Source organism: Dunckerocampus dactyliophorus, chromosome 1 (genome assembly GCF_027744805.1).
Source record: "Dunckerocampus dactyliophorus isolate RoL2022-P2 chromosome 1, RoL_Ddac_1.1, whole genome shotgun sequence".
Lineage (NCBI taxonomy): Eukaryota > Metazoa > Chordata > Actinopteri > Syngnathiformes > Syngnathidae > Dunckerocampus > Dunckerocampus dactyliophorus.
Window position 1 is genome coordinate 8,479,681 of NC_072819.1, and position 25,001 is coordinate 8,504,681.

Sequence of the window (25,001 nt, forward strand, 5' to 3'; positions counted from 1 at the left end):
GACACAGCCTATGCCAGTGGTGTCCAAAATGCAGCCCGGGGCTGTTTTTTATTGACCCGCGGCACATTCTAAAAATATAACTTAACAAGTTATCTAAAAAAAACACACCAAAAATGGAAAAATCAAGAATTTTACAAAAATAAAGTCAAACTATTAAGAGAACCAAAATGTTATCTAACAAGTAAAAGTTGTAATTTTATGAAAACAACATAATTTTACTAGCACAAAATTCAAATACTAAAGAAAAAAGTCATAATATGAGAAACAAACAAAACAACAAAAAGCTGTATTTTTTGGAAAATTGGGGTACGGAAAAATGATAATGTTACAAGTATAAAGTCAAAAATATTACTGGAATAAAGTCATAATTCCGAGAAGAAAATGCACAAGAAGAAAGTTGAAATAGTTGGAAAATAAATGTAAAAAAACAGCAGAAATGGAGAAAAACAGCTGTGATTTTACAAGAATACAGTCATATTCTAACGAGAAAAAAAAGCTGCAATTTTACGAGAATAAAACGGTAATATGAGCGAAAATGATTTCATTTTAGGAGTTGAACTATTAAAGAAAAAATATGTTTTTTTTAAAGTCATAACATTACAAAGAAACAAAACAAAGTTGTCATTTTTGGGAAATTAGGTTGGGGAAAAAGTTATAACATGATAGGAATGAAGTGAACATTACAAAAAGAAAATTTGTGAAGATTATCTAAGAAGACAGTTTAAACATTTGGAAAGTTTTGTTTTTTTTAAAAAAGCAAAAATGGGGGTGGGGGTGGGGGTCAAAGAGCAAATACGCTTTTTCACCTCTATCACAAAGCTGAGATGTAGTTTTTTTTCTTGAAATATAATGTCTACAAAGTGGCACTTGCACCCTTTCATTTTTCACTATGTGCCCCTCGCTGGGAAAAGTTTGGACACCCCTGGCCTATGCTGATCCCACCAATGTTTACAGTCTATGGTGTGAGGTAATTTTATGTTTTTATGTTGTGTTGATAATCTGCCAAAACACGTTGAAAAATAGTTGTGTTTGATTATAAGAAACAAACGTTTTATTATGGTAGTGTCATGTGTGCTCTTACGCTGAAGGGGCCAGTACAGGAAGTGTTCGCTCAGATCTTTCTCCGGCCAAAGCAACGACAGCTGTCTGTGGCTTGTTTTTCCTCCGTGAAATGTGCGAGTTACGGTATTCCTTAGGCAAACCCACAAGTTGGCAACGATTTTGTAACGTTGCACGTAGCCTTTACTGTGGTAAAATCAAGTTTTTAACCTTACAACAAATGTGCAAGTTAAGGAATGCTTTGCTATTTCATTTGCTACTTCTGAGTGTTTACGACAATAATAAACCTGCTGACCTCAGGTGATTCGTTTTGATTGGTTCTGTTTAACGCCCCCCCCGCGCCCCCAATCCCCGTGCACTTTGGGGCTTTTATTTTGGAAACAGGATGACCACCCTGACCTCATTAAGTACATCCGGTTGGCGCAGTATTTCGAGCTTCTTTTTTCTACAGTAAACATAAATAAATAACGGTTTTTAGTGTGACTTCGAACATGAATTAAATATACCCCTCCGGTAAAAAAATAAAAATCGAACGGAATATGGACAACGGGGTCTCACAGGTACGATTTCTAAGTTAGCTCTTAGTTTATTTATTGTGCATGCTAGCTTAGCGGCCACTGACGGTAGAACAACACAGAAGGTGCTAAATTGTTCTTTTCCAAAAAGTCACCTTTTCATTTGATGAATCATAAGATTGCTTATGTTGAAGTGATTTGAATGAATATGCTATCTATTGCTTATAATGTTTGCCTTCTTAGAAAATGCGACCCAGGGAGCTGCCTCCTCTGCCTCAGGTTAGTCATTATTTTAAGTAATGTTACTAACTACAAAACTCAAACTGTACTAACTGTTTTACCATTAAGGGTTGTAATCACATACTGACTCAGTTTGCGCACTACCGTACTTACACATTACACTTTTTGAGTGCCCAAGTGCGTTCACACTGAGGCTGTGTCAATTCGCACACTTCTGTACTCACACTTAAATAAGTATACAGTGAGTCCCCGCATATTTGCGAGTTTTTACCCTGCCCGGAATATTAAATATGTGACATTGAGTAATAAAATGTCAGCATTGTTCATTCATTGTAACTTCTTTATATTATAGCATACTGTGGTATGTTTGAAAAACCGTGAGTGCACAGCGATGTGGCGAGGGACGACTGTCGTAACTTAGCAAACCCTCACGCATAAATATTGCCATCAAGCAATCGATTTTGGACAGCACGACACTGCCCTCAGTCACAGTACACAGTGTGCATACTTACAAAGTATACACTACCGGTCAAAAGGTTTAGAACACTCCAATTTCTCTGGAGGAAAAACCTAAATTGTTAAGTGTTAATGTGGTCTGTCTCTCTACCCATTGTTAATTCTCTTTTTTCGTGCCGTTTTTGTAGCAAGACATTACTTTCTCAAATGCAATGCTGTTCAACTGATGTTCACAAGGGTATAGTACCACGGTGTGTTCCAAAAACTGTTATTATGCAGACAGAGGAGGTAGTAAGCACTCCAGAACTTGGAAGCCTTGATGAACCTCCATTTCTGCAGGACAGCTTTACATTTTTGACCCATTTTCCCATTTCGCTGAAACAGGCCTTTTTGTATAATTATGAAATACACATTATTTTTCAGTTTAGGGTAACCTTATCTTTTTTTTAACCTCTGGCACTTCACCACTTACCTTTGTATCATTTCAAGCTATTCGTTGGACTTGAATGACTTGAATTTCAATAAATAACTGGAAAAATTGGGGTTTTCTTAAACTTTTGACCGGTAGTGTACATATCGAAGTGTACTGACAGAAGTAGTCCATTGGAGACGCAGCAAATGTATTGTTGCACCACCTTAATGCATAAAAAAACATATAACTTACATCATTGTTAATTTTGCACAAGGGGGCGCATTCTCTGCAAATGCGCAAAGTATGCACACCCTATTCTCCCAGTCTTGTACTGGTTGCTTTTTCACGGTAGATCAAAATCCACGTAACGTAGCAGCGGGTTTGACCCCGACCCGAGTAATCCTTCCTCATGAGCACAGATTTAGCAGAGGATTTACCAAGCAGGTAAAGCACTGCCTCACTCCACTCTTGCTTGATTCTTGACTGGAATGGCCAGAAAGACGCCGGTGAAGCTCCTCACTTGTCCTCTCATCTGCTGTAACAACAATAACAATGCACTTAATGTCAACTGACCTGTGATTCCCTTTTCTTTCTGTAGCGAGGACAAAGAGCGCTTCCCACAATGCCAAGGTAGGCAAATATAGTTGTAAAAAAAAGTGTCTTATGTTCCCTTGACAAACATGCTGCTCCTTTTCTCATGTACACGGACTGAAGGGAAGACACGGCTGGTGAGTGAGGAACTATCAGCAGGGGGACAATGGGCAATTTCAGCTTTAAAAAATTCAGCAATTGAAGTGTGCTTATGTAACAGATGTGCCAAAACAAAAGAAGAAGAGGGTGAAAAGGGAGGCAGACAACACAGACGGTGCGCACGGTCCTCACGTCCCCACGCCACCTCATGTAAACATCTTTGCACCGTCCTCACGTTTTCATGCTTTTCAGATCAGGCAATGAAGATGGAAGGCCTGGGCACCAGACGGATGTCTGAGGTTGGAGAGCATGTTTCACTTGAAACACCTGCAGATGCTCCTCAAAGGAAGAAGAAGAAAAAGAAGAGCATGACTTCAGGTAGGGTCAGACCGACATCGAGGAGCGCACTTTCAAATACCGCCATGTACGCAGTGTCATACACAGCAAAGACATTCCAGGCCGAAGAGATGTTTTTGTTTTCCCTTTCAGATCTGGAAGATGACCAAGCTGATCTGTTGAATGGAGGCGCGGGAGATCACACTAAGAAGAAGAAGAAGTAAGGAAGAGTCAAACTTTCTCTTATTATTTGCGGATGGGGATGAGTGTTTTTTCTGTGTAACCTACTCGTGCTGTGTCTCAAATGGAATACTTCCGTCAGTACACATAGGAAGTACACTGTGTACTTAGTTCCTAAGTGCACACATTTTGACAGTGTAGTGCTGTCCCAATTTGATTACCGCCATTGTGCACTTATTGAAAGTGACAATCACAATACTGTCCAAATTTTCAAAAATGTATTACTGAATAAATGATCGCTGTTTTGTGGTTGAATCTGCTGTATTGTTAGTAAAAAAAAAAAAAAAAAAGCATATTTAAGCAAACTAGTTGTTCTTGGCCTAAATGAAGCATTTTCAAGCATAAAAAATGGCAAAATGAACCAAATAAATGAACTAAAATACAAATACAAGGCAGAATAAGCATTGTAATTGTGAATGTAGTACTGTATTCTACATTGGCCACTAGGTGTCAGTAATTGTTCGGTGAGACAGGCACTTGACTTCTTACTAAGGTTTCCTATGGAATACATTTACTTATCTGAAATGGCTTAATTACTCTTATTTTGTTTACTACACTGGATAACACATAGACCCATTTAAAGCCGCCATAGCGTACTACATAATACATCAGTGTATTGTAATGGCGGTTTTAAAGTACGCTGAAAGTAAGCTGTTGAGAAAAAAAAACTGCGAGGAACTGCTAACATGTGAGTCTGTTATCTTATTGTTGTCTAAGATGTCTCATTTTCTCTGATTATGTCTACTATGTTGGGTAATAGGAGTGTCAGGGTGAATACAGGGGTGTTGTTTCATATCTATAGGGCTCTAATAATGTTAAAAACTGTATTTAGAATATTGTAAACAGGTTTTTTGTGCCATAATTATGAAAATATTGTATTCATAGGTATTGAATCCTACCTCGGGGAAATTCTATAGCAGTCGGGTCTGGAACCATTTAACTGCCATAAACGAGGGACGGCTGTAGTTACCGTCTTCTTTCTCTACTTCTTTTTCTTTTATTTTTTCTTCTTCTTTTTCCTTTCTCTGCTTTTCTTTCTTTTTTTGCCTATGATTTCTTATTTTTCTTCTGTCATCATATTTTTATTTCTTCTTTGTTCTTCATTTTGTTTTTGTTTTTTCTTCTTCATTCTCCTTTTTTTTTCTTTCTACTGTTCTTTTTAAATGGTGAATTGCAACCACTCGACGGAGCACTATCGCCAACATTAGGTTAATTGGAGAGTAGGGGTGTAACAGTTCGTTTTCATTTCAATTCGTATCATGATGCGATTCAAGGAGGATATTGGTTCATTTAGAACGATATGGTCTGAAACAATTCAGTGACTTAAATCAATTCAGTAACTTTTTATCCAAAAATTCTAACAGTGTGACTGTGAAATAAATACCTGGATACTGGACTGTGCAGGTGAAGTTTCCTAGATGTTGTTTTTTGTAAGGGAGTCAGGTATTAATTAATTATGGATATAAATAAACAAGTAAACAACAATTAATGGCATGAAAATAATACAACATTAATATAAAAATAAAGTGCAACCAACACTTTAGGTTGAGTGAACAGGAGGTTAAGCTTTTCTGCTGTCATTTTCAATATTCAATCCATTTTCAATAAAAGTACAGTAAGTGCAACCAAGATTTCAACAGTACGTTTACCTGCTCCTTCTGCTTTTGGTTTTCAACATAAAAACATTACAGTACTAACATCAAAACAAAGTGCAACCAACATCTCTTAAGGTTGAATTAACTGTAGCTTTAACTGCTACTTTTGCTGTTGTTTTTTCAACATAAAAATAATACAAATACAACATTAATATAAAAAATAAAGTGCAGCCAACTTCTCTTCGGGTTAAATGAGCAGTGCTTGAACCTGCTACTTCTCTCATTTTAATAAACAAACAGCAGTGTAGCAATATTTAACAAAAGATGAAGTGTAAGCAACTACTCTTCAATAACTACAGATACCGTTTAGCAAGGGTTTAAAGTGGAGGTAGCTCTTTCTCCTGAGATCTCCACCACTTCATGGCATTTTCAGTCAAAGGCAAAGCATCTTTTGCTCAGTGTTCACCTCATTTTTGCCAAACAGTGCATCTAAGACTTTTTTTTCTTGCAAGGAGGTGACTCATTTGGACTTAATTAGAACATCTCCCTCTTTGCAAAAGCCAATGTGTTTCCACACACTGGACCGCAATGGTGGCTTAATTATTTCTTGCTCGCCGGCTTGTCCTCTGCCATTCCTCATGCTACGTTTCTGCTGGTGTGTGGCAGACTGAATGGAGTAACGTTTAACACCTTTATCAATAAAAGTGCTTTAAAAAAAACACATCCATATAAAGCCTGCCATGCTTAAAGCCAATGCTTTATATTCTAGTATTGATGCAATTGGATGATTGCCTATTAAACAATGTTTTATCGATATATGTCGTCCGTAATGGCAACTTGTCGTACAGATTGATGTAGTTGAATCATAGGAATATATGTCGATACATCGATGTAGTAGAGGAATTGTTACACCCCTGTTGGAGAGTCTAAATTGTCCATAGGTGTGAATGTAGGTGTGAATGCTTGTTATGCGTCCCCTACAATTGGCTGTTGAACAGTCCAGGGTGTACCCTGCACCTTGGCCAAAGTCAGCTGGGATAGAGCCCAGCTTACCCGTGACCCTATTGAGGACAAGCGGAGTAGAAAATGGATGGATGGGCTTTTTCTTGCTAGTGTGCTTCAAAATTGTACTCTGTCGTGAGTGTAAATGCACTCATGCACTCATGTTAAGTGTAAGTACATAAGTGCTCTTGTTTCCCTCATTAAAGGAAGTCAAAAGTTGTGGAATCGTCACTTCCTGACGGGTTGGATGTAGAAGAAGACGACGTGATCACAGACATAACATCTCCTATCCCACAACATTCCCTGTTCTCTGCCCCACAAGGACAGAGCCAGCCTGTTGGGAAGGTCTTTGTTGAGCGCAACAGTAAGTGATGTAATGGATACCCCCTCCCAAACACTTATTTCAACGCCACTTACTGATTGTATGTTATTGTGTAGAGCGCTTCCAGGCAGCAGAGCGCTCAGACTGGAGGAAGACCAGCGACCAGGCGGAAAACATGAATGACTTCCAGCTCATGCAGCCTCGCTGGACCACCAGAGATGTTTCTCTCAGGGTGCATGAGGGATTCAGGTGGACCCAGATTGCATTGGGTGGTTTAACTAACTGGAAGTATGACTCCGACATTCTTTTGTCTCTAATTCAGGATTTTCGCGCTGTACTGTCACGGCTTCCTAGCAGGATATGCTGTGTGGAACATGGTGGTGGTGTACGTGCTAGCTGGGCAGCACCTCAATGCTCTTCCCAACCTGCTGCAGCAGTACCACTACTTGGCTTACCCATCCCAATCTCTGCTCTACATGCTGCTGGCCATCAGCACGGTGGCTGCTTTTGACAGGTACCACCCTCCCGTGTGTCTTTTAGCCAATCCAAAGCACTTGAAAACAACCACGGTGAGCCAAAGTGCTGTACAGATACAATTTAAATTAATAAAAAACTTAAAATTATCTCATATTTAAATACATTTTTGAATGTATTTAATATAAAAATGTATATATACAAATTTTAAAAGTGTAAAATATATACATTTATAGATATATAATTTTTGGCTTCCGCTCTGATCTGATTTTTTTTTATAATCTTGTCGATCCAATCCGGTGCCGATCCTTTTTCTTCAAAGCATTAAATATAACGCAACCAAATTATTGCTGAATTTACTTTTTTTTATTATACAGCATGACCAACAATATTGTTTGGCTTTTGTAACAAACCTCTGTGAGTCAGGTCTCTAATCCAATAGAGCCAATGATAGTCCATCCACTAAAGATAAGATTGGAAAAAGTAGGCGCGCAAACTACGTTTAGGGTAGAACTAATCATTTGACATGATTATAGATCAATTTGTGGTGTGATTTAAAATATTTTACTTTTTAAAAAAAAAAATTTAATTTTTTATTTTTTAACAAACTCTCAACGCAATAGTAATTCATTGACGGTCCCTAGTATAACAACCAGCGGTTAGAGCAGAACTTTTTGTACGAGCTCCCTGCATAATGACACAGCAGTCCAGGCACAACTACCACTGTAGCCAAGGAGCCGAATATCCAATGTCCAACGTGAAACTAACTAATTTCACCACAGTACACGGCGGACATGTCTGCATGGTGGTGTGAGTTCCGAATATTAAACGCAACAGGATCTGCCCGATCTCACGGCGGAAACCGATATTATCCAATCTTCAAAATACAGCGGATCGGCAGCTCGATCTCGATCCTGAAGATCGGATCGGGACATGCCTATTCAAAAATATATACTGTGTCTTTGGTGCCTTCTGCTGGTCATTTAGAATAATAACAAGAAAATACGTCTGAGAATTACATAGTTGTAAATGAGAGTAAAGTACTAATCAGGTAATATTGTTCAATGTATGTTAAAAATTTACCAAAAGAAGAGATTTTAGGATGTTAGGTTAATTGGCGACTCTAAATTGTCCGTATGAATGTGAGCGTGATTGTCTATATGTGCCCTGCGATTTGCTGGCGACCAGTCCAAGGTGTACCACACCTCCCACCCGAAGTCAGCTGGGATAGGCTCCAACATACCCCCAAATGAGGATAAGAGGCATAGAAAATGATGGATGGAAAGATGGACGGACGGAGATTTTAGTCTGTGTTTCTCTGGGACAGGCGTACAACAACTTTTTCAGCTGGAGTTTGCATTAGGGTTGGGCAATACTGCCAATTTCGGTATCGATTTGATTCGAGCTGCATTGCGATACCGACCTCGTTCTTCATCGTTGAATATTTTTGTTATTTTGCCGTTACATTTCCATATTCCATTTACTGTAATAAATGACAATCATTTGTTCAACGCAAGCATTGTTTTAATGTGAAAAATATCTCTTTAGGAGCCAGGGGTGTCCAAACTTTTTCCAGCCAGGGCCACATAGTGAAAATGAAAGGATGCAAGGGCCAAAAACTGCATCTCAGCTTTGTGATATTGGTGGAAAAGCCTCTTATTACCATCAACTTTGGTCTTTGCTCTTTTTTTCCCGTTTTTGCAGTTGTTCTTTTTAAATTTTCCAAATATTTAAACTTTCTTCTTAAATAATCTTTGTCAATTTTCTTCTTGTAATATTATGACTTTATTCCCATAATATTATAGCTTTTTCCCCAACCTAATTTTCCAAAAATGACTTTATTTTGTTTTGTTCGTTTCTCATAAAAATTTCTCATAACTTTTAAAAAATTATGTATTTTTTCTTTAATATTTCAACTCTATACTACTGAAATGACATTATTATTCCTCAAAATATTACATGTTTATTTTTGTAAAATTGACTTTTTTTTAGAATACGACTTTTTCTTTTAATATTTTGTCTTTATTCTTGTAAAATTACAACAGTTTTTTCATTTCTGCTCTTTTTCCCCCCAACTATTTCAACTTTCTTCTTTATTCCCATAATATTTTGACTTCATTCTTGTAACATTAGAACTTTTTGTACAACCTAATTTTCCAAAAATTGCAACTGTATTTGTCGGTTTGTTTGTTTTTCATAGTGTTAGGACTTAAAAAAAAAAAATCTTTCTTTAATATTTAATATTTTTCTTGTTATAGTACAACTATTTTCTCTTAATAGTTAACGTAATAATGTAATGTAATATTTTTCTATTTTTGCTGGGTTTTTTCCCACATTTTCTTATGTAAATTATATTTTTAGAATGTGCCGCGGGCCCCACTTTGGACCCTCCTGCTTTAAGGTGAACACAACAAAAAGAAATAATCATGCGATTAGTAAAACTATAAAAACCTGCCATTAAAAATTGTGATTAACTTATTTATGAGTCAAGTGACTAATAAAATAAAATTGTGTTGTTAGAGTCAACCTGGCCAAGGCTCCCATGGCACTGCAGGAGCTGATCACACTGGACCCAGTGGCTATTGCCTCATTCTGTGAGTATTATTGATTTTTATTATCGATGTTTCTAAAAGTATCATAACATCTGCATGCTGTCTCTGCAGTGTATTTCTCTGCGTTGGTGCTCTCTCTCAGCCAGCAGACCACAAGCGATCGAATCAACCTCTACCCCCTCTCCAACTCAACTTTGTGGTAGCATCACTGTACTTTTCTTTCCGCTATTCTGAGTATCCTACTTTAAGATGATCTTCTCACTTTCAAGGCCGACAGGGTCCGAGCACCAAATACTCCACCCTTGGGTGACGGTCAACCTGGTGGTGGCACTGCTGGTGAGCCTGGCCTGGATGTTCATCACCAGCCGACCTGAGGCAGACTATACTAAAAGTGAGACTGAGAAGATCCAGTGGCGTTCTTATGATTAGTCGTAGTAGAATTATTGCCTCAAAACACAACAAATGAACCTTGTTTTCTTCTTCAGGTTATCTGGTTGCCATGCAACTCGAACCCTCCAAGATGGATGACAAGTCAGAAATGATCACATGATTAGAGCTAGGCAGCTTCATTATCATTTTTGCACATGCGTTTGCTTTGAATTTGTACACTTCTGATTGTGTTGTACATTTGGGTTCGTTCAGACTTTTGCATTAAACCTTAAAATATTTAAAAAGAAAATATATTTTATTATAAGCACCACTGATAAGCATCACATATGAGGTGTGTCCCAACTACAGACTGAAACAGGGCGCCATTTTTGACAAATGTTTGCCCTGTCTTCCTCCCTGATAGAGGCGCAAAAGTCTTAACTCGGGTTGCGCTCGCTAATGTAGCTTCTGTGTTCGTCAGTGTTGCTGCTGGCATTTGTCGTGGTTTAACTTTAGTCCTGCAGCTTTCAGTGTGTCCAGGGATTCCTCAAATCCCACTTCTGACACCATGCAGTGTTACATAGAAATGGCAGAGGACCATATGAGGTCCACGGCACATTCTTGAAATATAATTTTTTTTAAACACAGCAAAAATTGAAAAATCTGTGGTAATTTTACAAGAATAAAAATTAAAGTATTAAAAGAAAAAAAAGTTTTAATTTTTATGACAATAAAGTTGTAGTATGAGAAAAAATAACACCATGTCAGTAGCATCAAATTTAAATATTTAAGAAAAAGACTTGAAAAAAAGGCATAATATTATGAGAAACAAACAAAAAAAAAGTTTGAAATATTAGAATATTATGTGACTATTATGTGAATAAGGTCAAAGTCATGATATTTTGAGAAGAACATTTACAAGACGGAAGTTTACATAGATGGAAAATTTTAAAAAACAAAACAGCAGCAGCAATTTTACAAGAGTCAAGTCAAAATATTAAGAGAAAAAAGTTGTAATCTAACGAGAAAAAGTCGTTTTATGAGAATAAGGTCGTAATATTATGAGGAAAAGTAACGCCATTTCAGCAGTATACAGTTGAAATATTAAAGAAAAAAGATGTAATTTATTAAAGTTATTAAGTTATGAGAAGTAACACAATGAAGTTGTCATTTATGGGAAAATTAGGTTGTAGAAAAAGTTATAATATTACGACAATAAAGTCAAAATATTACAGGAATAAAGTCATAATTACGAGAACAATATTTACAAGAAGAAAGCTGAAATAGGTGGAAAATTAAATTAAAAGCAGAAATGAAAAACAGCTGTAGTTTTATGAAAATAACGTCAAAATATTAAGAAAAAAATTGTGTTCAAACGAGAAAAAAGTCACAATCTTACAAGGAAAACAAAATTATGAGGAAAAATAACCATTTCAGTATCATAAAGTTGAAATATTAAAGAAAAAAAGACTTTTTTTCAGTCGTAGTATTATGAGAAACAAAGTTTTAATTAAATTAGGTTGGGGGGGAAAGTTATATTATGGGAATACATTCAAAATATTATGGGAATAAAGTCATAATATTACAAGAATAAAATTTAACAGAAGAAAGTTTAAAACTATTTTTGAAAAGTTTAAAAAGCATCCAGAATATCAAAGTGGCCCTTGCATCCTTTTATTTTTCAATACGTGGCCCTCGCTGCAAAATGTTTGGACACCCCTGTCTTAAACAGTCTTCAATGGAACATACATTTCAAACTATGGTGACCCGCTCCACTACTGGACGATCGCCAATTAACTGCTGTGAAGGCAGCGTGCTGTGGACAACTCAAGCTCGAAGATGTCATTACTCGTTCACGTGAAGGCAGTGTCGACGATTCAGACTCATGGACTGCACATACTGTAAGCAGCTCGTACTTCTATACAACTGGGAGAACGGTTCTCAGTGTTCACTTAAAAGAGCTGTTCAAAGGACCCGACTCATTTGCAAAAATCACGTCGCTCGTGCACACTCAAATTTCTAAAGTTTATACAGCATTTTGTTGTGCAATGTTTTGTAGTTGTGTTGTTTCACTGTAAATATTTGGAAATGAACTTAATTCAAATAATAAAATTTTTGTCTAATTGAGATCGGTCTTTTGTGTTTTAGAATTAGATTTCTGTTGCAATCTAAAATAATATTTTTACTTAAAAATGTATGTTAGACGTATTTTGGTAAGATATCAATATAAGTAACAAAAAAGTCTGAGGAGCCCTTTGGGAGCCAAGCCAAAATAGTCGTTTTCTTAAAAGAAAAAAAATAACTTTTTTTTAACCACGGGAAGCGCTGGATGAGCATCGATGTTCTCTGAGCTCTATTAGTCCGCCCTTCCAATCGAACGCAGAAACTCTGCCACATTTGTGTTGACGTGGAGCGTGACTTTAGTTCAAGTTATCGCAACTGGGAAACAAATAAGTGAGCCGTGATGCTGGATTTTGCCATTTTTGCCGTGACGTTTATTGTCTTTTTGGTCGGCGCTGTTCTTTATCTATACCCGGTAAGTTAGCTAGTAATTAGCTCCAACTTAGCTAATCAGCTGTACAGTTTTGAGTTGGTTTTTGGGACATTTCTATATTTAAAAACGCGTCAAACACATTGTGGGCAAGTCGTGTTGGTTTGCTACTGAATAGAGATGAATGACGTATAAAATGAAAATATTGTGGCAATCTCACGTCGGCGAAGAGACGTTCAGAGGCGCTTCAGATGCTTGAAGAAAGCTGCTCTTTATTTGGGCAGGCAGTAATCAGGACGGAACTTGCAAATGGCTTGGCACACAATATGAAGGAAAGACGGTTAAAGAACATTAACCATGGCCATGGTGGACACGACAGGTGTTCAACTCAAGGCCCGGTTAGGCTACTTTCGGCCCGCCATATCGTTTTATGTGGACCGCAATAGCCTGGAAATAATTTAATTATAGTATTATTTTATTTATATATATATATATATATATATATATATATATATATATATATATATATATATATATATATACATACATACATACATACATACATACATACATACATACATACTGCTAAAAAAATTAGAGGAACACTTCAAAAACACATCAGATCTAAACTGGGGGAAAAATTATCTTGAATATCTTTCCTGATAATAAGTGGGTGACTACGGATGGTGTCCTGTCTCCTCCCAGATCTGGACCAGGGCATCAATGAGCTCCTGGACAGTCTGAGTAGCAACCTGGCAGCGCCGGATGGACCTAAACATAATGTCCCAGAGGTGTTCTATTGGGTTTAGGTCAGGTGAACGTGGGGGCCAGTCAATGGTATCAATTCCTTCATCCTCCAGAAACTACCTGCATACACTAGCCACATGAGGTCGGGCATTGTCGTGGACCAGGAGGAACCCAGGTCCCACTGCACCAGCGTAGGTTCTGACAATGGGTCCAAGGATTTCATCCCGGTACCTAATAGCAGTCAGGGTGCCATTATCTAACCTGTAGAGGTCTGTGCGTCCTTCCAGGGATATGCCTCCCCAGACCATCACTGACCCACCACCAAACCGGTCATGCTGAATGATGTTGCAGGCAGCATAACGTTCTCCACGGCATCTCCAGACCCTTTCACGTCTGTCGCATGTGCTCAAGTTGAACTTGCTCTCATCAATGAAGAGCACAGGGCACCAGTGGTGTAGTTGCCAATTCTGGTGGTCTATGGCAAATGCCAATCAAGCTCTACGGTGCTGGGCAGTGAGCACAGGGCCCACTACAGGACGTCGGGCCCTCAGGCCACCCTCGTGGAGCGTGTTTATGATTGTTTGGTCAGAAACATTCACACCAGTGGCCTGCTCGAGGTCATTTTGTAGGGCTCTGGCAGTGCTCATCCTGTTCGTCCTTGCACAAAGGAGCAGATACCGATCCTGCTGAGGGTTGAAGCTCCAGCTCTCCTGGAGTAACTACCTGTCTCCTGGAATCTCCTCCATGCGTCCAGGTACCGCAGTGATGCCCTGGTCCAGATCTGGGAGGAGATCCCCCAGGACACCATCTGTAGTCTCATTAGGAGCATGCCCCCACGTTGTCAGGCATGCGTACAAGCACGTGGGGGCCACACACTACTGAGAATCATTTTGAGTTGCTACAATGACATTTTAGCAAAATGGACCAGTGTGCTGCATCATTTTTTCACTTTCATTTTTGGGGTGTCTTTGATTTCCCCCCTCTATAGGGTGATCATTTTCATTTCTATCAAATTGTGTGGCATCATTTTGTTACTAATACATCACCCACTTATTATCAGGAAAGATATTCAAGATCATTTTTCCCCCAGTATTAACTTTATTACTATTATTTCTGTGCATTTTTATTTTTTCAAAAATGTATTTATATTATAGTATATCTTTATAGTAAAAAAACATTTTATTTAATTTTTTGTGTTTTTAAAAAATGTGTGTTTATAAAATGTATTACTATCATTTATGTACATTTTTACTTTTTAAAAATACATTTATAGTATATGTATATAGTAAAAAAAAATAAGAAAAAATATGTTTATAGTGCAAAAAGACAATTTTTCTGGCTACATTTTTATTTTTTAGTGTTCTTTAAAAAATATTTGTATATATTTTTATTACTAAAATGTGTGTACATTTTTACTTAAATATATATAGTATAGTAATAAATAAATAAATAAAACAAGCACCTATTTTGTGTTTTTAAAAACAACATTTATATATTAATACTGTTACTATCATTTATGTACATTTTTACTTTAAAAAGAAAGTTTATAGTATATGTTTATAGTAAAAATAAAAAACATCAAAAAGACTATCTTTATTATTAAATATATTCTGTCAATTATGACAGAAAATGTATACTGCATGCAATTGAATTTGTTTTTGTTTTGAAACCTCATGTAAAATTAATTCTGCAATAGTTGTATACTCAAATTTCTGCTTGGCACGTTGACTTCTGATTTCAGTTTACGTTTGTTGGTAAAACCATCCAAATACTATATGGAATGACAAACAATTTACATAAAATGTTGTAATATTATGTCATATTTTCTACTAATTACACAACAAAGCATGCTGGGAAGCAGGACGTGCTCCCAGCAACGATTGAGTTGAACTGTACCTATGCTGAGTGTCGAGTGGGGAAGACGATACGTTGCCGATTTTGTCTCCGATCTAAATTCCAAATAACTTCATGGGCAGAAACATTCAACATCTTCTCATGTTTCAGTCATCCAGAAGGGCATCCGGCATCCCAGGTTTGAACCCCACTGATGAGAAGTAAGGAAGTCTTATGTCATTTTCATGTATTATTTTTAAGTTGTGTGTTTCTGATAAGCCGTGCTGTTGGAGGAATGAAGTTGTCGATTGTGTCGTCGACAGGGATGGGAACCTGCAGGACATTGTGAACCGAGGCAGCCTGCATGAATTCTTGGTTGCGTTACATGAGGAGTTTGGCTCGGTTGCTTCCTTCTGGTTTGGAAGGCGTCCGGTGGTAAGCCTGGGCTCTGTCAAGCAGCTCCGGCAACACATCAACCCCAATCACACAAGTAGGTGCAACCAAGCATGCGTTCACACTTAAGTGACGTAAAACATGAAAAGAAAGACACAGTCATACCTTGTAATTGGGGCGCACATTCTAAAATCACAAAAAATAATTAAATTTTAAGAAAAGTAAAAAAAAAAAAAAAAAAACAGCAGCAAAAATTGAAAAATCTGCAGTAATTTTAAAAGAATAAAGTCAAAATATTAAGAGAAAAAAGTTTTAATCTAACAAGAAAAAGTCGGAATCTTATGAGAACATTGTTGTAATATTATAAGCGAAAAACGTCATTTTTGTAGCATAAAGTTGAAATATTAAAGAAAAAAGATGTAATTTTTTAAAGTCAGAATATTATGAGAAACAACTAAAATTGTCAATTTTGGAAAATTATGTTGTAGAAAAAGTTATAATATTCAGAGAATAAAGTCAAAATATTATGGGAATAAAGTCATAATTATAGCAAGAAATATACAAGAAGAAAGTTGGAAAATTAGAAAACCTAGCAGAAGTCAAACTAAAAAAAACTGCTGTAATTTTACGAGAATAAAGTCAAAATATCCAAAGAAAAAAGTTGGAATCGAATGAGAAAAATTTACGAGAATAATATATTATGAGGAAAAATAATGTCCTTTTAGTATCATATAGATAAAATATTACAGAAAAGAGAAGTTGATTTTTAAAGTCGTTATACTTTGAGAAACAAAACAAGAGAGAAAAAAGTTATAATCTATCGAGGAAAAAGTCGTAATTTTACGAGAATATTTTGTAATATTATGAAGGGGGCAAAAAGGCATTTTAGTAGGTTAAAGTTGAAATATTAAAGAAAAAATACGTACTTTTTTAAAGTCAAAATATTATAAGAAAAAAAAAGAACGACTAAAGTTGTAATTTGTGGGAAATTAGGTTGTAGAAAAAGTTAGAATATTATGGGAATAAAGTCATAAGTATGAGAAGAAATTTTACGAGAAGAAAGTTGAAAACAATGGGAAATTTTAATTAAAAAAAACAGCAGAAATGAAAAAACTGCTGTCATTTTTACGATAATAAAGACAAAATATTAAGAGAAAAAAGTTGTATTCTAGCAAGAACATAGAGGTGAAATATTAAACAGTACGTCTCATAATATTATGAGAAAGAAACAAAACAAAGTTGGGGCAAAAGTTTTAATATTATGGGAATAAAGTCATAATATTTCAAGAATAAAATTTTACAAAGATTACAAAGAAGTAAGTTGAAATATTTGGAAAATCTAAAAAAAAAAAACAGCAATAATGGGGGCGGGGGAAAGCAAAGAGCGAGGTTCATACGAATAATACTAATAATTCGCGTATATCACAAAGCGGAGATGCGGTTTTGTACAAAAACAATTTGAACACCACTGGTCTAAGACCTAACCGATGACTCGATTCATCGAAACAACAGGCTTCAGTTTAACCGACAAAGAGAATAATTGTTAGTTGCAGCCCTAATTTGAGTTGAAGGCCTTAAATCTCTTAAATTCTCTTAAAATCTCATAAAATGTCATAATTACAATTTTGAAAGGTGTTAAAAACGTCTTTACAAGTGTTAAATTTGACTTGTTGACACCTGCAGAGACCCTGTAGTTTGTTCGGCGCGGTAGAGTACGAAAACCGAGGCAAAGTTTTTGTCAAAAACCGAATGCTACAAATACTGGGACCTCGGAAAACCGAGGTTTGGCTGCACTTGATGTGCCCTTGAGTACAGTTTCGGTTTGTGTTTGCAGATGAAATCATAAACACATGCATAAAATCGCACCTTAATTTGGGTTGGGTGGTCTGTGGTCACACCTGATTGAAAGGAAGCGTACTAGCAAAGCACACACGGGACTGGAGTTAGTTTTGAACGCACCAGTCATAACATGACAACTGATGCTTCCATTGTCAGTCCGCCGCTTTGTTCTCCACAGCCGACTTGTTTGAAACCATGCTCAAGTCGCTGCTAAATTACCAGTCAGGAATCGGAGGCGGAGGCGGCGAGGCTGTCGTTCGGAAAAAGCTGTACGACAGCGCCATCAACAACACTTTGAAGAACAACTTCTCCTTAGTGCTGAAGGTTTGGCCTAAATGATTGCTAAAAAAGGTTTTTCTCCATCAAAGAAACAGATTTCACCGTCATTGTGTGTTTTTCAGCTCGTTGAGGAGTTTGTTGGGAAGTGGGCGTCGGTGGCAGAGGCTCAGCACACACCGCTGTGCGCTCACATGCTGGGCCTCTCCATGAAGACCGTCACTCAGCTGACCCTGGGGGAGCGCTTTCGAGATGACGCCGATGTCATACGCTTCCGCAAGAACCACGACGCGGTGAGAAATGGTGCTTAGCTTGTCAGAACGCTGCTGTTTCGGGCCCATTTTAGTTGAAGGTGTTGGTGACGTGCGCGTCATCATGGGTTCTTATCCGTTTAAACAAGCCCAGACTTGTTGATTCCTTTTTTTTGGTTTTCCTCCCTGCAGATCTGGTCAGAAATTGGGAAAGGTTACTTGGATGGTTCTCTGGAGAAGAACTCCAGCAGGAAGGCACATTATATGACAGGTGAGCGGCACCAGACTACTGTTGTCTAACCTCGCTTTTCCAATGCCCCAGTTTTTGTAGGATTTGGTTTTCGCAGAAAATTTTGCCCTGGTTGTCATACAATATTGCGCATAACAAATTGTACTTAATACCTGAGAAAATGGCATGTGTGGCAAATGGTAAAGTTAGCATGTTAACGCTTAGCATGATAGCGCGTTGTTTTCATGGAAGTTTATACCTATGAAAATGGCTTAGATGCTAAGATGCTAACTTTAGCATATTAACAATGCTAACGGTTGGCTAGCTGTTATACGTAAATTTATATGTTTTGAAAGAAGCAAAAAGTTAACATGCTAATGTTATGTAATGTTAACACCTAGCATAATAGCGCTTTGTCATTATGTAAGTTTATACCTATAAAAATGGCTTAAATGCAAAGATGCTAGCGTATTAGCAATGTTAACAGGCTAACTGTTGGCTAATTCTTAGCAAGTTTAGACCTATAAGAGTGGTTAAAAATGCTAACATTCTGTTAGAATGCTAACACTTAAAATGAAAACGCTAAGTTTATACCGTTTGAAAATAGCAAAAAGGGTAACATGCTAATGTTAGAATGCTAGCTATGCTAACATGCTAACTGTTGGCATTTTAACAGCTAGCATGATAGCACATTGTCTTTTATGTAAGTTTATACCTATAAAAATGACTTCAATGCTGAGATACTAACTTTAGCATATTAACAATATTAACATGTCAACTGTTAGCATGTTTATGCCTATGAAAGTGGTTAAAAATGTGAGCAAGCTTGTGCGTAAAATGAAAACACCGTCTATGTGAGTTTATACTTTTGAAAACAGCAAAAAAAAAAAAAAAAAAGCGCTTAGTCTGTGTTTAAGCTTACACCAATGAAAATAGGTTAAATGCTTATATGCTAACATGAGAATACTAACAATGCTAACAACTAACATGAAACCACGTAGGTGTTTATATGTATATAATCAAATAATTGTCGTAAAATATTGTTTATTTTTCAAATAACAGTTTATAAAATATTTTTAAAATGTAAAAAAAAAATGTAGATAATTTTCATAAATAAAAAATGTGTATTAAATATTTAAATGTATAATTTTATTTAAAAAATTAATATAAAAAATAATGTATATACTAAAGTATTTTTATAACTGTTACTTAAAAAATATAGTATATAAAGTATTTAAAAAATAAAAAAATATGAATATATATAATACATTTTCATAAACAAAAACTGTGTTCTCATTTAATGTTACCGAATAAGTAAATGTACATAATAAGCTATGAACTGGCTAGGGATTTTACCAGGGATGTCCAAAGTGTAGCCGAGGTGTCAAACCCACAAAAACTGCAAAAATGGGAAAGTAGAGCAACAAGACACAATATAAAGACAAAACGCTGAAATGATGCTATCACTAATAATACCACAAAGCGTTGTCTTTAAATCTGTAACTCCAAATGGGCTCTGCCATGCTTGATTTTTTTGTATGCAGTGGAAAAAGTTTGGACACCCCCAGCCTATGTCGTTTGATAAAGGCGACATGAATTCGGGTTATTTTCTATGGGAAATTTGTTTTCCAACATAATCCGATGATGTTGGGCCTGAGCTGTCTACCTGAACGTGCGTCTTCAGCTCTGTCAGAGATGGAGTCTGTGCTGCTGTCTGTGGCGAAGGAGAGAAAAGCCAAGCAGAGCCAGTTGGTATTTGTGGACACGCTGCTTCAGTCCAGCCTCACAGAGCGACAGGCGAGTGCTTATCCCGGGTCTTTGTTGTTAGGCACTCGTGATTAGCGCGTGTTGATGAGTTGTTTGTTTGTTTCAGATCATGGAGGACTGCATGGTGTTCACTCTGGCTGGATGCGTCATCACTGCCAACTGTGCGTTCCGCGTCTCATGCATGTGCATGTGGTGAAAACAAATACTCATCTTCCATCCTTCCAAACCAATGCAAACATTCTTATTTGCTAGTGTGTATCTGGGCTGTGCATTTCCTGTCCACCTCAGAAGAAGTCCAAGATAAGTTGTACCAAGAGCTGGAAGATATTTTGGGTTCAGATCCCATTTCCTTGGACAAAATCCCTCATCTTAAGTATGTTTTTAAGCAAGGACACATTTTCTCAGTAGATATTTGTCCTCTTGACGAGCGTTGTCACATTTGTCTGTTTGAACAGGTACTGCCAGCAGGTGCTAAATGAGACTGTTAGAACCGCCAAGTTGACCCCCATTGCGGCCCGACTTCAGGAAGTGGATGGAAAAGTGGATCAGCATGTTATTCCCAAAGAGGTACAGTGGAACCTCGTTTTTTGTCGCTAGTCACCCCTCGCTATATCGCGGTTCGAATATCGAACAAACTATATAAACAAACTGTACGTATACTTGGCCTAAATTAAGTATTTAAGCATAAAAATGCCTAAATTAACTAAATCAACTAAAATACAAATTAAAGGCAGAAGAAACATTCTACTTGTGAATGTAGTATTCTACATTGGCCATTAGGTGTCGCCAGAATGTGACACGTGATTGCCAGAACGGGCAGTTCCCGCCGGTTTAAATAATCTGACATAATAACCTGAAGGTTGCGGTTCGATCCTCAGGCCTCCTGTGATCATGTCGAAGTATCCTTGGGTAAGATACTGAACCCCCAGTTACTCCTGATGCTGCGTCATCAGTAGGTAAATGCGCAAACGGTGTCAAAGCGCTTTGAGTGCCCTGGAGGTGGACGTGAAAGACCATTTACCATTTTAGTGTTGGGGTCATCACCCACGACAAGCTAAGACCCAACTCGGAACCTCCAACGTCACTTCCTGGCACTAAAGGTCCCCCAGGGAAAATGAGCAGGAATTTTATTTAAACTTAAATGGCTTATTTACTTAAATTATGTTCACTATATTTTACTATACTATATTTAAAAGCCGCCATTACAAGACATCGATGTGACGATAGCCACCTCTGGGGAAAAAAAACTAAAAAAACAAGGAACTGCTAACATGCGAGTCTGTTATCTCATTTACTGTGCCTTGCGAAAGTATTCGGCCCCCATGAATTTTTTGACTGTTTGCCACATTTCCGACTTCACACATGGATATAAAATTGGAAAATTTGATTTTTTTTTTGTGAAGAATCAACATCAAGTAGGACAGAATTGTGAAGTGGAATGAAATTTATTGGATATGTTAAATTTAACAAAGAAAAAACTGAAAAGTGAGGTATTTGAAATTATTCGGCCCAACCGAGTTAATTCTTTGTAGAACCACCTTTTGCTGCGATTAGAGCTGCAAGTCTTTTGGTCTTTTTTCTGATGTGCAGTGTTACTTTTACGCTGAGTACTGCCATGCTTTTATTTTAAAGCTTACTTTGCACTGAAGAGGAAGTCACTTGTGTGCCTACCTATGGACTATTACATAGCACACGCTTCAGTAACACCCTGTCACATTTCAGACCCTCGTGATCTACGCTTTGGGAGTCGTGCTGCAAGATTCCAACAGCTGGAGCGCCGCAAGCAGGTCTTGTTAATTGATAATTCATAATGGTGCTTGTTGACATACTACATACATTCTATCTTTTGTCAACCGAGGAGCGTTTGAATGATTGTTTACTTTTGTATTAAACTTTCAGATTTGACCCTCATCGATTTGAGGACGAGTCATCAAGGAAGAGTTTTTGTCTGCTTGGTTTTTCCGGGAATCAGACGTGTCCGGAGCTCAGGTAACCTGTGCATTTTTTGGTGCATTTTGACCATTGAACACGCTTGTACGCGTCGCTGCTCTCCAGGTACGCGTTTTTTTGCATAATGCCGGTTCCAGTTTTCTTGTTCAGTCTCTGTTTGTAGCGTGACGTACAGCTACAAGCTACGGCAACGCTGACCATTAAGGCTCTGACAGGTCGGCTTGTAGGACATGATTTGCTACTTATTTACCATCGTTCACTCGCGACGGGAAGCTAACAAGCTAAATTGTTGATGAGAATTGTGGTTACTCAGTGATGAAGAGCTATAAAGGCAGGGGTGTCCAAAGTGCGGCCCATGGGTTATTTGCATGCCGGGGCTTGTTTTTTTATTGGTCCACGGCACATTGTAGCACTAAAATAAATGCACAAAAAACAGCAAAAATGGAGCAGAAGCCATCATAAAAATAACTTCTATTAATTTTATTTATAAAGCACATTTAAAAGCTACTCAAATACAACATTAAATAATAACAAATAAACAATATAAGTGTGTATTAAATTAAAAATAAGACAAACGAGAATGGTATGGTATGTTTATTTGTTTCAGACATGCCTAATAAGTTACATGAAGTCACATCACACGTTTACATTTGCACAACTCAACATGTCTGAAAAGGAGTACTGTAAATTCCAGTGTATAAGCTGCACTCACTAAATTTAGAGGAAAAAACAGATTTGTACATATATAAGCCGCACCGGTGTATAAGTCGCATGTGTCCATGTCATCAATTGTCATATTGTGGCGCGCAGAAGTCTGTGAGGACCAGGCAGCTTTTTATTTGACAGGAGCCAATCATGAGCTATCAAAAAAGCTTGTCAACCCATTGGAAATTGCAGGAGGTCATATAACAGAACACTAAACTCATCACACAGCAACTTAACACTCAAAAGGTAGACATGAAAAATAAACATGTACTAATACGTTTAAAATGAAAAAAACATTTTAAGCAATGTAAAGCATTTCATAGAAGGACAAGCAGCATGGAAAATGGAGGATGCTGCTGCAATGCTGTCTCTGTCCACCAGAGGGAGCCCGAGGAACCCAGGGGGAGGCTAATGTCATTCCACCGTCCCAATGAATGCGTTGCTCTGACTTTTTTCCCATTTTAAACTCGTATTGGTACATATTTGTATTTTTGTTAGGAATGCGTTTTGAGTGTTAAGTTGCTGTGTGATGAGTGTAGTGTTATTTGTAAGATGACACAATGAGTCAGACTGTTATTTTTTACGACCTGCGATTTTCAGTGGGTTGACAAGCTCGTGAGTCAGTTGAGCTTGTGATTGGTTCCTGCCCAAGAAAGAGCTAGAGTTTTCTTCACTGACCCTCGAGCGGCACAGTATTTAAACAATTAGTAGTAGTTCTGAAGTAAAGGACATGCTGCACCGCTGTGTAAGCCGCAGGGTTCAAAGTTTGAGAAAAAAGTAGCGGCTTATACACCAGAATTTACGGTAGGAAGAAGCAGAGCTTCTATTTAATTCTACCCATTTCCTCATGTCTATTACTGAAAATTCATTCACACCAGAACTTTTACTTGTTGACACTTGCAATATTTCACTTTCTGACATTTGTCATTTACATGTTTTCCACTTCCTGTATGAAAGAATGGTTAAAAAAATCAAGAAGCAAATAGGAGTTAACATAATGATACTATGAACCTTGTGCAGTATTAAGGGAATAAATACAATTTGAAAACGGATACATTGGGAATTAATTGTTAATAATAAATACTACTAAATTAGCTGTTGTAAAAATGAAAACAATAAAACTTGAGGATGTTGACTTCAAATCTGCATCAAGTCTTTGTGGGTTATGTCTTTAATTTTTGTAGTTGACGTGATGTTACCTTCATTTGTCCAGGTCTATGATGTCTTTAACAACAAGTACTTGGCGTCCTCGGGTCCTTTATTTAACTTGGTGTACATTTTGCAGTTGGCGCTCGAAGTGCCTTGAACTTTCACCTGCCTCATTGAGTCGCGTGCTGTCTTGGCGATGTCAACATTGCGTTTTGTCTTATGCTCATTGATGTAGACGTTTGTTTTTTTCAGCTGACTTTGAATTTGAGTTGTCCAGCGTTAAAAGCAGTTAGCAAGTCTAATATAATTGTATAATTTTTGTTGACAGGTTTGCCTACACTGTAGCCACCGTCCTGCTCGCTGCATTAGTGCGGCGGCTTAAGCTTCACCGGTTGGAGGGTCAAGTCCCGGAGGTCAGATCAGAGCTGGTGTCGACACCAAAGGATGAAACCTGGATCACCGTCAGCAAAAGAAGTCCAAATTAGTCTCTTGTGAAACCTCCCTTTTTGGAATAATTGTGATAATTGTCATCATTTAGGAAGGGCTGTGATCAAAATGACATTTGATACAATACCTTTCAGATGCCTGGTCCTTATTTTCACATGACCGTGAATTTCAGAATACAGCAAATGCATCGGGTAAATGTTGCATTCTGTTTAAAAAAATTGACATTTTGTATCTGAATACATCTGAAATATGGCGCCATCCAGCCAATTTTAACGCAATTTCAACTGAATTCCAGCCTTGCACTTTCCATGCCCAAGTCCCATGCATAGTACAGATTTTTGCAAAAATGTTACAAATAAAATCAAAACGATAAGCAATTTAAGTGTGAAATAATAAATGTACTTGATTGCCTAGTAATGAATTTAAATGTGAAATATGTCAACTGAGTATTACGATGTCATTTCTTTCATTTAGCACAAGAAAACCATTGATACAAGTAAGGATTGTAATAATGTACTTTCATTCCAAGTGGGTGGAGGAACGAATCATAGAATTTTTTTTTTTTTTTTTAGGATAACGCCATTAACGCACTATTTCTACAAACAGTCAAAGCCACCTATTACCGAAATTCATCAGTGCTTTGGCAACTCTCTTTCATGTTT

At 37.3% G+C, this 25,001-nt stretch overlaps 2 protein-coding genes across 2 annotated transcripts; both read left to right on the plus strand.

Annotated features, from left to right (window-relative positions):
- The first annotated feature begins 1,470 nt into the window (after positions 1-1,470).
- LOC129183655 (transmembrane protein 237B-like) lies at positions 1,471-12,389 on the plus strand. The gene is made up of 14 exons (XM_054780559.1): positions 1,471-1,619; positions 1,818-1,853; positions 3,281-3,312; positions 3,397-3,410; positions 3,494-3,547; positions 3,625-3,750; positions 3,862-3,928; positions 6,752-6,909; positions 6,984-7,116; positions 7,190-7,381; positions 9,862-9,935; positions 10,005-10,092; positions 10,163-10,284; positions 10,379-12,389. The coding sequence occupies exons 1-14, from the start codon at positions 1,599-1,601 to the stop codon at positions 10,441-10,443; spliced, it is 1,182 nt and encodes a 393-aa protein (XP_054636534.1). The 5' UTR covers positions 1,471-1,598; the 3' UTR covers positions 10,444-12,389.
- Positions 12,390-12,623: 234 nt separating this feature from the next.
- LOC129179710 (cytochrome P450 20A1) lies at positions 12,624-24,907 on the plus strand. Its single transcript, XM_054773303.1, has 13 exons — positions 12,624-12,798; positions 15,505-15,554; positions 15,657-15,823; positions 17,744-17,889; positions 17,967-18,134; positions 18,285-18,363; positions 20,006-20,118; positions 20,195-20,249; positions 20,341-20,461; positions 20,544-20,655; positions 21,811-21,875; positions 21,988-22,077; positions 24,221-24,907. The coding sequence occupies exons 1-13, from the start codon at positions 12,727-12,729 to the stop codon at positions 24,375-24,377; spliced, it is 1,395 nt and encodes a 464-aa protein (XP_054629278.1). The 5' UTR covers positions 12,624-12,726; the 3' UTR covers positions 24,378-24,907.
- The last annotated feature ends 94 nt before the right edge of the window (positions 24,908-25,001 follow it).

Excerpts from the sequence above, each read along its gene's own strand:
- LOC129183655 (XM_054780559.1), top strand. The coding sequence starts at position 1,599 with ATGGACAACGGGGTCTCACAG. Across the intron at positions 3,548-3,624 it reads GGAGGCAGACAACACAGACG|ATCAGGCAATGAAGATGGAA; the intron begins GTGCGCACGGTC and ends CATGCTTTTCAG. Across the intron at positions 7,382-9,861 it reads ACGGTGGCTGCTTTTGACAG|AGTCAACCTGGCCAAGGCTC; the intron begins GTACCACCCTCC and ends TTGTGTTGTTAG.
- LOC129179710 (XM_054773303.1), top strand. The coding sequence starts at position 12,727 with ATGCTGGATTTTGCCATTTTTGCCGTGACGTTTATTGTCTTTTTGGTC. Across the intron at positions 20,250-20,340 it reads ATGCGTCATCACTGCCAACT|TGTGTATCTGGGCTGTGCAT; the intron begins GTGCGTTCCGCG and ends CTTATTTGCTAG. Across the intron at positions 20,656-21,810 it reads AGCATGTTATTCCCAAAGAG|ACCCTCGTGATCTACGCTTT; the intron begins GTACAGTGGAAC and ends GTCACATTTCAG.